General features: G+C 29.2%; 1 protein-coding gene across 1 annotated transcript; it reads left to right on the top strand.

Moving 5' to 3' along the window:
• Positions 10,227-11,545, top strand: LOC105168219. The gene is made up of 3 exons (XM_011088201.2): positions 10,227-10,701; positions 10,818-10,963; positions 11,246-11,545. The coding sequence occupies exons 1-3, from the start codon at positions 10,416-10,418 to the stop codon at positions 11,363-11,365; spliced, it is 552 nt and encodes a 183-aa protein (XP_011086503.1). The 5' UTR covers positions 10,227-10,415; the 3' UTR covers positions 11,366-11,545.

Here is a 17,053-nt window from a genome sequence, read left to right as displayed (position 1 = left end):
TTGTACCATTTGCCTTTGCATCACTGTCCAAATAACAAATTCAAAGATTTCCAAGAACATGAATTGAGGCAACTCAAATTTGGGCCTATATATGAACTTTGCAATTATGCAAACAATAATGTCACACTCTTACATTTTTTGGATTAAAATAAGAGTAAATTATAATGGGCTTTTTTAAAATTTATTGTAATTATAAATATTTTTTTTGTTTGAAAAATATAAATATTTTTCTGATTAGAGACCTTCCCCCTCGGATAGGAAGAATTTACCGAATTTATTGAACTATTGGATGGTTCCTATTCTATCACAAGACATAATAAGAGAATGTATATAAATGTAATTATTCTTAAAAAACATTAGGAAATCATTTGATAAATTATGAAACATAAGCAGAAATTTAAATGAAATAGAAAGGCAATTTGTAAATATTTTTTTCGTTCAATAATACTCCTAACTTCTCATTTTCTAGTAAAATTATCGACAATTATGTATAATGCCTAATAAAAAAAATAAAACAAAAAATAACACGATAAAGGGTTTTACCATGACCCGAATTCCTCTTTTTATTCAAAAAAAGAAAAGAAATTACCTTATTTTTCCTTTTCAAATGTTTTATAGATAAAAAAAAAAAAGTGTTTTTTAATGAATTTTCAGAATAATGTACACTATCCCCTGATTGCCAGCATGATTTTTTGTCAGTAGGCCAAAATACAAATTCCAGAAGGAAGAGGGGTCGAAATGAAATAAAATAGAAAGATAAAAGGCAATAGAACTTTGGTCGGTAAAAGTGAGTTAGATGGGCAACAACCATTTGCATGAAATGACAATATGGCCACTGTTTTTGCTTTTAGGGTAAATAAACAATCCCTCTTTTTGATACTTTACTGTCTGCATATGCTATGGCAAATTGACATCAATAACTCATCCTCCCCAAATATTAATTCAATTCGAGTTTGATTAAAATTAAATTAATTATATATTGAGTATAATATATTTACAATGTGATTGATGTATAATTTAAGAAAATTGATTTATTACATGACTGTAAATATATCATATTTACTTTATATAATTTGATAAAATTTGATTTGAGTAAGAATTTTCCGCTGTCTTCTCATTATTCAAGAGACAAGAAGACCACCTTGATTAATGTGTCCCTCTCCCATTGGTTGATTTCCTCCATTTGTTCCTGCCTAACCAGTAATTTAAGGGTAAGATCTCATAATAATTCTATAAATACAAAATTGTAAATTTAAAGTTCATTCGTTGTGTACCTCAATTTATGTGAGTTTTGTAATACTTTCTGATATTACTATTTTTGGCTTGGATTTTATAAACATTTCAACTAGGAAAAATACTTTTTAAAAAACGAATCAAATACACCTAGAGTCCTCCTATAAAAAGCCGACAAAGAATGAATTGTCAGAACCACAACGAAAAGACCTTTATTATAGTCCTTTGATGTCTAAGTTGTAGAAGTAGCAAGGATATACTTAAGATTGTAATAAATTTTAGGACGTGCAAAATAGTATTTGGGACATGGAGAATAAATATTTATTGATTTTTCTAACTATATGATTTCACGTGAATCACAAATATAAACATGCGGTTACCAAAGGATAAGCTACAATGGTTTGGAGTTGACCTTCAAGTCACCGACTGTTGGGGGCTTATCCTTTAGGAGGATAAAGCTTCCTCAGATTCTTAGATGAAGGTTAAAACAAATTCAATAATCTTTCTAGATCCTTAGACTTCCTATGTGGATAAACATTCCCTCCTAGCTAGTCGAATGAGCTTCAATCATGTATAAGCGAGAATGCGCTTATGTCCACATGGCCGCCAAGTCATCCTCTACCTAGGCCTTCCACGGCCTTTCTTGGGCCTTCTCAGGGTTCTTCGAATTATAGTCTCATCCAAGAATTTAGGTCTAGGATCCTTTTTTTCTTAAACTGTGCGCGACTTTATGTTTTCTTTGAACTTTTTTAGATTAGGGTCTATTTTAAGTTCTATATATTTTTGAAATATCAATATTAAATTATTAATTAATCTCTTAATATCAAAATATAATTATCATTCAAACTGGAAAAAAGAAAAAAAGGACTATCATAAGAGGGAAATTTTAGTTTTTTAAATCATTCATGCATTTTCCCTTGGGACAAATTGTTAGAAAAGTTAAATTCACTGTTAATGTTGTCGGTAAGTTGAATGATATTATTAGAGTGGGGGAAGAAAAAGGGTAAAGGATTGAAAATGTTTTGTTGAGTTGTCCCATACTTTGTACTATTTTCGTTTAAGTTGATATTGTCATCAATTATTAGGCTAAATTTCGTAGATACTTTCGGATATTATGTCAAAATTCACAAATACGTTATGCTTTTTTGTAAAATTTTAATTGTACAATTCCAAGTTATAATTATAATTACGATCACACCCCATATCCAAAGGCAAAACTTACAAAAATACTTATCGAAAAATATTACACTAACACTTTTTAAAGGTGTAGCTGTAATTTTGAGGATACCAGAAATCCTCTCTTCAATTAGAATCTATATACGGCACACTCAAATGAGTTCAAAATGCATTTTAAATTATAAAGATAAATTATTATATATATTAATTGGATAAATTAAAGAATATAAAAAAATAAAAAATATATGAGAAATTATTAAAAAGGATACGTTAAAATAAAAAATTCAATCGGTGTTTGCAAAGTTGACAAAGTAACCACACATATAATTATTATTTGTAAAACATAATCTTATTTAATTGGAAACAAAAGAAGCATTGAATACCATATAAAATTAAAGGGGTTGGCTCAATTTGCTTTATTAAAACACCTTAATTATTATCCCTTTTTTAAAAAAAATATTATTTTCTCCCAAATCTTAATTGTCACGCCAAAATATGTGAGGGCTTCCTTTTTCAGCCGGCTCCATCGCATTAATTAATTATTAAATAGAATAAATTACATCGACATCTTTAAATATAAATTTAATTACATAGACATCCCATATCTTTTATAAAATACATATAAAGCCCTTCGGGGGTTTCATGCAATTCATTGAGGAGGTATTGGAGTTTCACCATTGAATGGGGAGCGTACTTATAACTACATACAACTACAATTCAAGAGATGTAATTATAATTTTATAAAAAATATGAGGCGTTTGTGTAATTAATCTTAACGAGTGTCGATGTAATTTAGCATATAAAATATCAATTTCCTTTAGTTTTGGACAAGGAATATGCTGCATTAACTTTTCATTAAGAATCATTACTAAGTCCCATTAGTATTCCTTAAGATAGCTAAGAATTTAATGATGCCCTTTAAGTCTTTTTCATCAATAAAATGTAATAATTAAACAAGGATAATTAGAAGACAGACTGACAAACAAACCATCTCAATTATTAATTACAGCAAATTCTATCATAAATGTGAATTTTGTCAAATTAACATTTCATATATATATATATATATATATACGTACAATGAGATCGTAAATATTGCAAAAGATTTATTGAGGGAAAATTGTAATTTTTTATCCTATAAATATGGCGTAACAATTTTAGTCTTGTACGAAGTTATTTTTATAATTTTATTTTGTGATTTTAAAATTTTACCATATTGAGAAGAAAAATGGTCAGAATTTGTTAAAATAATCGGAAAAGTGCATGTGACATACACATTACTAATTTGAAATGGCCAAAAAATTGTGATATGCGTTGTTCTTATAGACGTGGCCAAAATGTTAGCCAAAGCTAAAAATCATGGGAAATGCTTTGACTATAGCTAAACATCATAGAGAATGTTGATTAATTATGGTCAAAACATAGGTATTCACTGTGGTATTATAGATAGTATTGATTTGGAGAAGATTAAGAAGATACCACACTTATAATCATCTGCTTTACGGAATTTTCGAAATAGTTCCAAAATTAGAAATCTCGACATACTTAGTCTTATGCTTTACCAAATTTACAAAATGGTTTCAAAATTGAGAAAACTCAATATATTTAGTCCTCTACTTTACGGAATTCGTGGAACTAAATATTTCTAGTTTTTTCAATTTCGAAACCATTTTGAGAATCTCGTAAAGCATAGGACTAACTGTGTAGAATTTTTTTAATTTTGAAATTATTTTAAAAATCCCGTAAAATAGAAGAAAGAAAATATTAAACGCCATATCCTATGGAACTAAAACTGTAATTTTGCCTATTGATTTGTTAGAGTTTTTAAATCGTAATCATTTTTATAAAGTAAGGAATAATCCATTTGTCGTAATACAATTTTTATGTTTTGCTTTATTGATTAATTAAATACCTACACAAAAGCATGATATCAAACTTCAAGAGCCATCTTCTGTCCTCTATTGTCTTTATAAACACATGATTTATTGTAATAATCCTCTTCCATTTGGACATATTTCTAAGATACACTGAACTAATGCTTGTGTTTGCCATTATTGAGAAAGAATGTAAGGAAAGCAACTTTGAAAACACATCTCTCACAAATTAATTATATATAGCTACACTTGCCCACATCAAGCTCCATTTTTGTGTAAACTAATAGCACAAACAAGCACACAAGTCCTAACAACATTGTTGCCCCACATAGTACCAAAACAAAGGGTTTTAATTTATATGCATATGATGTAGGTAGCACAAAATTCGGATCGAATCGCAGAAATGGTTCTAAGGTCGGGTCGCTAGATCCTTCTTTTGAGCTACCTGTTTGTGGATCCAGAGAACAAAGCAAACGTAAAACTAGTTATGCCTAAGCTAGAAATGTGGGGTCGAAAAATATGAGGTCGAAAGCACAGTGAGGTCGAATAAGACCAAAAAGTGGCGATAAATAGTAATAAATACATATTTGAATAATCATAAATGAAGATATTTATAGTAGTACGGCACCCTCTGCACTTGTGACATGTGGCGCCGGTAAGATCTTGCCACGTCATCCCACCCAAAGGGTGCTGCAATGGTTGACTTTGGCCTGGTCAAATGGGTCCCACTTTGTCAGTTATATAACATAAAAATACCATAAAATATAGGGGTATTTTGATAATTAAATAATCTCCCTCATCACCATCGTATGCAAAAATATCAAATACAACGCACAACATAAGTATGGCGTTGGTGACATGACATAACCATCGTCGAATCATTTGTTATTTTCACACTTGATTTATGTAAGAAAAATATCAATACAAACCCACAATAATTTCCCCAAATATTAAAAGCTGTCCCCATACAGTAGAAAACTGAGGTTTTCAGCATTTAACATGTATAGGTTAATTAATTTATGTTTGTAGTCCCCAACTTAGGTCATGTTTGAACAGGAAATAGTCCATTTCGACATTAATGTTTTTGGAACTAAGGTCCCAAACACCTCACATGGCTTACATAGACTGACAATCTAGTCTGAAATCTTTGAATTCTGACTCACAAGTTGGAACAAATTTTCAAACCTAGGGTTTCCAATAGTTTAATTCCTAACTTTGATTCACAAAAGTCAATGATCTTCACCAGGATTTAGGGTTTTCTGCAATAAGTACCCAAAGATCCTATAATTAATAGCCTTAATCACATCCACTACAAGAAAATAACACAACAACAATGGAAAAAAAAAAAATAGCGTCCAGCTAATTAGTAAAAGTGAAATTCTTGTTCCTAAGCTGCACTATTTAATACAATAAAATTACTTGATAACGAGTTTAATAACGAAAATGTACTTGCTAATTACTTTGACACTGATTTTAGCATTAATAATTTTCGTGGCCATTGACACTGATTTTAGCATTAATAGTTTACATCGTACCCCTTGAGATACATTATACTAACACCCCGTCAAAAAGTGTACCTATAACTTTACAAGAACATACGATATTTATGTAATTAAATCTAATTTAGAAACACGAACGTAATTTACCGTAATTAATTAATTAATATCATAAAGAAAAATCTTTCCACAAAGCACAAGAATTATTATGATTCTGTTTGAATTTGCTTTGGCTTTAAGTTCTCTTAACTAATATAAAATTATGGACTACGTATCAGAAAATGAGGAGAGAGAGATGTGAAAGTTGGCACCGGCAGCCGCCTTTAGAGATTATTCCCATTATTAACTAATTAATTAATCAAGATTAGTTTTAAATTAATAATTCTTCCACATCACTTCCCATGCTCTGCACTCTGCACATTAAAAGGAGTTTGTAATGTGAGCGTGTTATATAATAAATTAAGTGAAGCTTCTTAATTATGCTGAGCATCTTCACATATATATATATATATATATATACAATATGCCACTTTAATTAATGTTTATATTATCATGTTGGAGCATTTAAACAACTAAGATTATGATTATTAGTTGTTGTTTCTATAAGGCTAAAACATTAGCTACCGTTGAAAATTATAAAAAAAAATATTTTCATATAATACAAGAATTGATTTTTCCAATTAAAATGAAAACTATTTTCTTACAAAAGAAAAAGAGGGTAAAATTAATATATATACACTTGAATTCGTCGTACTTTACGTATTAGTAATGATAACACGTATCCCTCCTATACTTTTGAAAATGATGACTTGTCCCCTGAGTGAAGGATGAATGCAGTTGACCAATTAATACCATTAAGTTCCAAATAGCCATTTGTCCTCTGAAAAATCGTCCCATTTCCTTTAATTAATTAATACCTCCAACACGCGCCTGCTAATTTTGATGTTCCATGAAATGTCAAATCATCCTATTCTTTATTCAAATCATTATTAGGTAATATTTATCAAATATTTTTTAAATGACGTCTCAAGGACTATAAATAACACAAAATGTAAATTATTGAACGACTCAAAATAGAATGTATTTTCTCATATATCATATGAACGGATGTCAAATAGTTAATTTTCGATTCACATCCCCCTATTTTTCATGTTCCCATTCAAGACATTATTCGAGTAATTTTTTTAAAAATAAATTGTGGATGTTGAAAACTCGTGTAAGCATGAACAATGAATAGGAGAAAAGTTTGTCTGAATTTTTAAATATATATATATATATATTATTTATTTAAAGATAGGAGACATGTTATAGTTATATAGCCGGCTCAGACAAAATAATAATATTAATCTATTTCATTTAAATTGAGTTCTTGAAACTAAGGTATAAATAAAAATAAAGGGCAGAGTGATAGTTACACCTAATCAAAAGTTGACCTAATTGCATGTTTTTAATGCAATGGATATGCCTAAAACTAACAATTCTTTAATTACGTGAACTGCAAATATATATATATTTATAAATTGATCAAAAGAATGTGAGATGGAGTCTCATAAATTAATATGGATAAGTTATTTTTATCGTAGTTTCTTACGTTTTTGTTCTTTAAATTTAATTAAACATATTAATTCTTTAATTTGAAATATAATTAAAAATATGGAGGTATCAAATGAAAAAATAAATAAATAGAGAAAAGACGTAGACAATAAAAATAAAATTAGGGTCCATGCTTGTGTAGTATGGGTCTATTTAAACTTGTCAACACCATGTTTGCTTCTCAGCTCTATATATAATATTTGTTTTTCTCCATTTCCAATTGTTGGTTGGTAATTTATAAATTAATTAAATAGAGAAAGAGTTAAAATAAGACAAGTGGTGGTTGGAAATAGCTTAGGGGGCATGCATAAGACACCACTGCTCCAAGAGATTTTATTAATTTCTTTGACTAAGTATATATATATATATATATATATATATGATAAATTATGACGGGCTTTTCAAAATTTTGATTATAATTATAAATATTTTTTTATAATTAAAAAATTATTAATACCTTCGTTATATTTGATGAAATTATGTAATTTTTGGATGAATGATTGAAATTGTTGATTTTACTCTTATTATATTTTGTTCATTTTTCAAAAAAAATTTAAAAATTGTAAAGAAATTAAACTAATTGAATGGAAAATTTTGAAAAATTATTATATTGACACTTGGTCCATAAAAGAATTTCAAAAAATTAAGTAAAATTATAATTTATAGTTTATAATGATATTTTGGTCAGTTCATGATCGTATAGTAATAAAATAAAATTTCTCGTTGCTAAATACATACTATTAGTGATAATATTTAATGCTGCCATGGTATATTTTTTCCACTAATAATTTTTTCTCACAAGTAATTGATCATTAGAAAGATGGGATAATTACACTGTTCTTTCTTGAAGTTTGAGAAATTATATGTGATGCTTTCAAAAAACGCATGGGTCCAACAGATATGAACTATTATTGAAAACTTGGATCTAAGCGAATATAAATAAAATTACTTTTCCAAACTAGAGACCATTTATATTAATTTCTCATTGTATATAATCAAATCCAAACTTCAAGATTTGGAACTCAAATTTTCCCAATATGAAATAAATTAATTAAATAATTATTATGAGGAATCAAATCAAGATAAAGGAATGGTGTAGATGGCTTATGATAAAGCCATCATTACCACAAATAAATCCAAATCTTGACGGTGGTGGGCGCCCCCACCTCCCCGTCTAAGTAAAAACTTTTACACAAATTAAATTTCGATCTATTTAAATCAATTGAATAACAAATATAATATATTTGAAGAATTTTTTATTTAAATTATATTTGATCAAATCAATTATAAAGTAAATGTAATAAACGTATTATGTGATTGATCACTTTTTCTAAATTGTACACCAATTACACGACAAATACATTATATTTGTTATATGATTAGTTCAAATATGTCGAACCAAGCCCGAACTCGAACTTTTCAATATGTTTATTATATGATTAATTACTTTTTAAAATTATATATTAATCATGCGACAACTGATATATAATTATTTTAAATTTAACTAAATTAGAGTAAAATAAAAAATTCTCAATCCCTCTAAGTTCGTCGCCCTTTGATGGCTCGCCACATGGCGGTTTCATCTCAATCTAAGTAAAACCCACTGCCGGCCCCAATCCAATCCATCGTGACGCTAATAATAATTCATAAACAAAAATATCATTCATGCCTACCAAAAATATATTATATATTATATATTAGTTAATAAAATCTAATTTAATTGACGAAATTAAGACCTCATGGCCTTAAAGGTTATATGTTCGAACTCCGTTATATGCATGGAATATTGTTTCTATTACACAATAGATGTTATTATTTACTGTAATAGTATGTATTGATTAGATAATTTAATTTATTAGATATTATTAATCAGGATATGATTGTTATAATAATCTTTGTTAAATATTATTATTCGATAGAAAAAATTATAATCGACTTATTTTAATTGAATTACTCTTACTTCTATAAATATATTATATATTACACTTACATACATTGTTATTATTAATTAAGCACCATGTATCCATTACACAATTACTCAAAGCCGTCTACATTAATTTAAATTCTTGTATTTTTTTTTAACAATTTAGTAATACTTAAAACTTAAATTCTTTAATTATATTTGTCTTAACTTTATTTAATATTTCCAATATAAAAAAAATTAAATTAGTTTGTCAACGACGTAACCATCTTTAACCTTTTTTATATTATTTTTAAATAAGGATTTAAGCTGATTTCTTAATTTGTCACTAAAATAATTCAGACTCATAATCAACACAAATATTAAATTATGTCATGTGTTTTACTGATTATTAAATTATCTTAACTCAACGCTAATTTGTAACTTGGTTAGAGTACGACAGAATACTCGCAATCAATATCACGTCAACGACACAATAAGTACACTTTAAAACAAAACATTTATGGAAAAAATATATATGTAAGTTAATGAGGTGTCGATATTGATCCTCTTTTTCAAATTAAAATTCGTAATTTGGTCAAATTCGTAATTTGGTCCCGTGACTTTAAAAATTATAGCAATTTTAACTTTTTCTGACCAATTGAATTGAAACATTATAAACCATGTCAAAAACTTAAATTGGTTCTCGCAGCAAATTTGATGACTCGGTTGTCTAACATGTGGAAAAATTCTTGTTCTGATCAGGCATGAAAAATCAAACCAATCACATATCATACTTTGTTATATAATTGATCATTTTTTTTTTAAATTATACACTAATTATACGATAAATTTATTATACTTATTATATAATTGATTTAAATTGAATGAAATCGAGTTCGAACTAAAATTTCCCCATACAAGTGAGTTAAAAGCTATATTTTAGCAAAGGGTGCATGGAGGTGGTGGTGGGTACTGCTTAGAAAAAGGGACCATCACTACCTCCCTCCTTCCCTTATCTATCCCATCTCATCTCACTCATTCCATCACCCTCGCCTTCTTCACAGACATTCCTAACAGAAATAAACACAACCAAATTTAAGTTTCTTGAGAGAGAAAGCTGAGAGAGAGAGAGAGAGAGGCATGGGGAATTGCCAGGCAGTGGATGCTGCGGCGCTGGTGATACAGCATCCAGACGGGAAGCTGGAGAGAATGTATTGGCCTGTCACCGCTAGTGAGGTCATGAAAGCCAACCCCGGCCACTATGTTTCTCTTATAATCCCCTTGCCGCCTCCTCCTGCCTCCGCCTCCGCCGCCCAGGAGACTTCAGACAACAAGAAGACGGCCGTTCGTTTTACACGTGTTAAGCTTCTCCGGCCGAGCGACACTTTGGTTCTTGGCCGGGCGTATCGGCTTGTCACCACCCAAGGTAATTAATTAGCTTATTCTTGTGAAAGGCAATACCTGAGAAGTCATGAGTCGTGTTTCTTGAATTGATTTCGATTGGGAGTTTTTACAACGTTTTTGGTTCTGTTTTTGTTGCAGAGGTTATGAAAGTGCTTAGAGCCAAGAAACATGCAAAGATGAAGAAAACCGTGTCGGAATCTGGTCATCTCGGTACTTCAGAAGACCAGATTGCGGCTTCTGAGAACGAGGCAGGAAAGCCTGCAGCCTCGGAGAAGAACGATCAGGTAATTTTCAGCCATTAGATAACATCCGACGAATTTGATTATTAATCTAGTCGAGTTGAGTTGGCAGTACATTCTCAAAAGACAGTAAAGTAATATCAAACAGGAAGTACTAATAAGATTCTTTGTTACTATGTCCAAAAAGAAAAAAAAAAATAGACACCTATATAAAACTAATAATTCTTTATTTTTTTTTCAAGATTTTCACATATAAGCAATAAAATTCAATAAGTTTAAGGTTGTATTATTTTTAAGGGTACTAACAGAAAAATTCACAATTTTCAGGCAACGAGACCTAACAGACAGCGCCAGAGGTCAGGATCGACAAATATTGCCACGGTTCGGCCCAAGTTGTGGCGGCCGTCTCTGCAAAGCATCTTAGAGTCTCCGAGCCGATTGTCATAGCAACGACACTTGTTCCTTGAACAATAAAATTCTTCAACTTGGTATTCAAATGTCGAGCAATAAATCCATTGTACAGTTAGTAGAATAGACTAGCACAAAAATACGAACTCTTGATTTCTTGACTAACTAATACAGTTAAGTATTAGTTAAATAGTGAAAATATACATCAATGTCCTAACACGATTTTCTTTTGATTGAGCCATGAAGATGATTGATACCGATTCGTTTGGTCACAAATTTTGCCACAAACGTTTGCAACACATAGTCATGAACTATTCTTTTCAAAGTCAATAAAAAATAAGGGCTAAATGCAATTTATCCCTGTAATATAAGAAACAAGCAAAAAAAATCCTACAAAAAGAATTTAACAAATTATTCTTTATATTTTAATTAAAAAATGAAGCAAATTACTATCTATCTAAACAGACACGACAGGTTACAAAATATTTATTTCTTTTTGTAATTGGTTGCTATATTCCTCAGAAAATTGGTGGCAAAATTTGCAATGGAATTGTTGGTAGCTAATTTTCCGCCATCAATGACCTGTTTTCTTGTATGTAAGTGGCCATTATTTGGATTTCCGAATAATTTTGAGCCCACGACAACGATGTTCGACCACTAGCGGACAAGCCATAGAGCGATATTTTTCTTCACCGTTTTAGTACATCTCAATGGATAATGTTAGAGGTTCTCTGTCATCTCCATGCAAGAATTCCACGGAAAATACTTACTTAAATTAATTAATTTTGATCGAATTAATTTAATCACAAAATAAATATAATTTATTTGTTATATAATTGATTATTTTTTTTAAACTTTAATTAATCACATACCAAAAATATTTCACTTACCATATAATTAATTTAGGTATGATCAAATGTGATCCAACTTAAAATTTTTCAAATTTCACTTAACTTTATATTATTACATAAAAATGATAATCACATGATTAACACGATTTAGCAGATAGTCTTTTTTTTTTTTTTTCCAGTCTGTCGGCACAAGAAAAATCAAGTATAATAGGGTAAAAACAGTCACCTGTAGACCAAAATTATGATTGTTATCATCACAGGCGTATCTTTATTGCTTTACATTCACTACTAAAAATTGAGTTTTCGCTCACTATAAACGATCACAATTTAAAAACTGTGGTAATAAATACTATTAACCATAATTAAACAAAATCAAAGTGAAAATATAATTCTTTAGCACGATTAATCAATGTTCGCCATAATTTCAGTCATATCCAAAACATTAGCCATGGTTTTAGCCATAGCTAATGTCTTGCCCACACTTGCAAAAACAACCGTTAATGACAACTGCGAGCCACGGTCAATTTATATTTGTCACGATTTTTATTCTAACTATATTAATTAATTATAGTAAAAAATTATATTTTTCTAGTAATTATTGAATTAAAACGACGATAGTTGTCGTAACAATAAGCAACATCGGGATAGAAGAATAGTTGTGTCTCATAAGTATCATGGTACGTTCCAATTGATTGGTCGTGAGCAACTAGTAATTACATCGTCTCTTCATGAGTTAAATGCTGACAATAAACTATCACCAAATGTTCCAAGAATTTGTCTGATCGTGTTATAGTATCAGGTAAGATGTTACAAGACTTATATTTATGAGACAACTTCAAGAAATGAAATCAAAATATTAAATACAATAATTCAAATTTTTTGTGCAGCTCGAGGATGTCATATTTTTACATTTAAGGCAGTTAGAGTTGTTTCTTACCGACATAGGATTCCATTACAATAGACGGTCACTCATTAATTATTTATATTAAATGTTTAAATGTATTTTTAGTCATGAAATTATATATTTTTAGTGTTTCGATTTTTTATTTTATTTGAATTGTAAAATAGTCACGGTATCTGTCTAAATTTCTTGTTTTAGGAACATGACTGATCAGAAAATTTAAAATCAGTGAAAAAGTGGGACGTGGATTACATGTGTCGGTTAAAAATTGAGACTTCTCACCTTATAAATTATCAGTCGTTCTTGAAAAGATGATAAGCCCCAATTTTTTAACGGGCACCTGCAGCCCACGTGCTACTTTCTAGCCGATTTTTTAATTTTTCCGACTAGGTTTGTTCGGGAGTATTTTGCAACTCCAAGAAAATAAAGAACTAAAACACTAAAAGTGAAAGGTAGGGAGGAATGAAGTCCTTAACGAGGTGAGGAGGTCATGATCAGACAGACAAGCTGCGGTGTTGAAGACAACGAAAGTATGACATGAGAAGAGCAATGGCGATGCATGTGAACGTGTCTGTACGTGTGAATTGTAGATGCAGGCAGCCTTCGCTTTGAGGGGCCATGGATCATCACCACCACATCCACATGCAATCTCTCTCCCACGTACGCTAATATCAAGTGACATCCTTTTTCAACTATTATCGCATTTGGTAATTCACGACAAAAGTTCCATACAAAATCCGCTTTCTTCTTCTTCTTCGCATGCATGCGTCACTTCGATTATTAGACTGTTGCAATAATTTATACAAAATGCTGAATGATCTGTATATGTATTTAAAAGTTTATTCAGTATTTTTTATTCAAATCCTAATTAATGTAAGTGGTGCAGATATAAACGGAGAATTCTCGAACGGGTTTACAATATATATAATTTTTTTCTGACTTGTAAAATCAATTTACCTTTATACCTTACATTTGATTGAATTTAGGTTTGCTTAGTAAATTCCTGCACCTATTGCTAAAGAATTGGGCCTAAAATAGTAAAGAATTGGGCTGGGCTGACAATCTCTGGTCCTTCTGATTTTTAAATCCACTTAACTATTTAGCCCAAAATCATTAGGGTTCGTTTACTTAATTACAATGTGATAGATTAATGTAGGTAATGTATGAGATAAGCTGTCATAGATTTATGTATTATTTTGTTCACATAATAGGACATTTGTTAATAAAATGTAGGAATTTAGGGATGACAATGAGGTCGGATTAGACCCGAACCCCGACCATCCCGATTGGGGTTGGTTTTGAAATTTTAATCGGGTCTTAGGGTGGATTATGAGTTTCAGTGGTTTGGACTCGAACCCAGTCTTTTTATTTTTTCGTTTTATTATTATTTTTGTATATTTTATATAATTATTAAAAAATATGTATAGTTTACTTATACTTACATATAATATATAAACTTCATATTTTTATAAATTTAAATATAAATAATTTATAATTAAATATCTTAATGTATATTAAGTAACACATTCAAAAATTTTAAATTTCAATGCCTAAAATATACATACATAAATTAAAAAAAAAATCTTCCAATCATATTATTATCTCATATATATTTATAAAATTATGATAGTATTATTTTAACAAATATATAATTTTTTAATATTTTAAAAATATTAGCATGATCTAGGGGGGGTAAAGGGCCAACCTGATGGGGGTCTGGCACGCCCACCCCAGACCCGACCTGTTCCCATTTACATTGGAGTAGGCTAAGACAAAAGTATAAATCCACAATCCTAAATTGGGCCAAATATGGTTAGTGAGCGAGCCGTTATAGTATTGGACTAGACCGTCTGGAGTCCAACCTCAACCACAACAATTGATACCAAATTTTCACCACCACCAATGAATTATTATTGATAAATTACAAGGGATTTATCTATAGTTTATCATAATTACAAATATTTTTTTATAATTATAAATATTTAATAAATACTCTCCTACAATGAGCTATGATAAGAGATATTTGTTAAGATATTTATGATTTTAAAAAAATATGTGTAATTTTTCAAATAACAATAGGGTATTTATGATTATGAAAAATTTAAGAGAAACCCATTATAATTTTCTCAAAATATTAACTTTGGAGAAAATACTTACTGCACTTGTTTATTATTATTACATTTTATTGTTTTCATATTTTATCTGAATGTATTTTATTTTAAATAATGATTGTATTTAATTAATTTTTAGTTTCCAATAATAGAATAAAAATATATATATATATTATATGATCACAGAAAATAATATGATAAACGTGGTAGCATTAGAGTGGAAAAAAAAAGGTGGTCTAATTTAGTTGCTAAATTAGACTACCATGCTCCTGCCTAGCAAAACGTGCCTAATTACTCGATTCAGTCGGGAAAAGCAAATTCCAATTTTGGAAGATTTGAGATAATTATATATAAATTTTATATAGTTTGAATGTATACTCCTGGAGTTTGTTTTTCTCTAATAAATAAGTTTTTTCGTTAGTCAAATTTCACTGAATTTGCTGATATTAACGAAAAGACTAAATAAAAATTGATATTTACGATCGATTGACTTATTACTAACTTATTGCAAGTCAAATAATTTCTTTTGGACTAAAATGTTCCTTAGAACGGTGAAGATGTATGAGGGTAATTTGGGCATAAAAAATTTATTTGACTTGTAATGGGTCAGTAATAAGTCAATTAGAGATAAATATAGATTTTTTTTGTTAATATTAGCGATTTGGTGGATTTTGATTAACAGCTGGACTTATTTATTAGATGGAAGTAAACTTTATGAGTGATAAATATCATTTTTTAAACTACAAAAAATTTACGTGCAATTACAACAAATTTCAAAGGAGGAGAGTGGGATTATCCCAATAATTAACAACACAACTCGTTAAATTTGATAGGTCAGTCTCTGAATTGGAGTTCGTGAAGAGTAATTAACCAAATCGAAGATGTATATATATATTTAATGAATTGTAAATGGATTTTTTAAAAAGGGTCAATTATAACCACTATCAGATTATTTGATAAATATTATTACATTTATAATAGAGTAAATTACAACGATTTTTTTTTTAAACTTGATACAGTTACAAATATATTTTTATTATTTAAAAAATTACCAACACCCTCCCCCGATTTGAACCGTTATTTAGCAATTAATTCAATCCGTTAGTCTCTTTTAGGTTTTCATCCACGATCAGAATACCTCTGTAGACTGAACTCTAATTTTATTTATTTTCTAAAATTTTATGAATTAAGTGAATATTTTTTTTAAACAAATTTTAAAATTTTTTTATCCACCTCATTAAGTTTTTTTATAATTTTTTTAAAGAAAAATACAGTAAGAGCAAAGTTGACAATTTCACACATCCATTCAAGAATTACATGATTCGATCAAACATCATGATGTATTATAATTTTTAAAATAACAATAAAGTATTTATAATTGTGCCAAATTGTTGGAGGACTCGTTGTAACGTATCCTTTATAATCTGATTAATAGTTTTTCATAAACTACGAACCACAACAAAAAGTAACTTATATTAACTATGATTTGTTTGGGTGTGGCCAAAAACTCAATTGAATCTAAATTTTTTATTAGCATCAAAGTATTAAATATTATTTGAAATATCAATAATCATACAAATAAATAGATAGGAAAGGGGGAAAAAAAAAAAAAGAGAGACAACAATCAAGATTTATATATAAATGGGACAGTTGGCGATAATTGTGGAGAATTTGATTCAGTGCTACAAACAAGCCTGCAAAATTTGTGCTCCACTGTCCAACAAAGGAAAATAAAAAAATAAATAAGTAGAAAAATATTAGCTACAATAATTGCCCCATCCTTTTCAAAAAATCTTTTGCTTTCAGACACAACAAATTCTCCTGTTATTACAACTTCATCAAATTTTGACATTCCCTCCTTCTA

The sequence above is a fragment of the Sesamum indicum genome, linkage group LG8, assembly GCF_000512975.1.
Source record: "Sesamum indicum cultivar Zhongzhi No. 13 linkage group LG8, S_indicum_v1.0, whole genome shotgun sequence".
Classification (NCBI taxonomy): Eukaryota; Viridiplantae; Streptophyta; class Magnoliopsida; order Lamiales; family Pedaliaceae; genus Sesamum; species Sesamum indicum.
This window is presented reverse-complemented; position numbering and strand designations above follow the sequence as displayed.

What these genes read in the sequence shown, in the direction of transcription:
- LOC105168219 (XM_011088201.2), top strand. Translation starts at nt 10,416, where the DNA reads ATGGGGAATTGCCAGGCAGTGGATGCTGCGGCGCTGGTGATACAGCAT. An exon ending in TCGGCTTGTCACCACCCAAG is followed by an intron (nt 10,702 to 10,817) that starts GTAATTAATTAG and finishes TTTTTGTTGCAG; the next exon opens with AGGTTATGAAAGTGCTTAGA. An exon ending in CCTCGGAGAAGAACGATCAG is followed by an intron (nt 10,964 to 11,245) that starts GTAATTTTCAGC and finishes CACAATTTTCAG; the next exon opens with GCAACGAGACCTAACAGACA.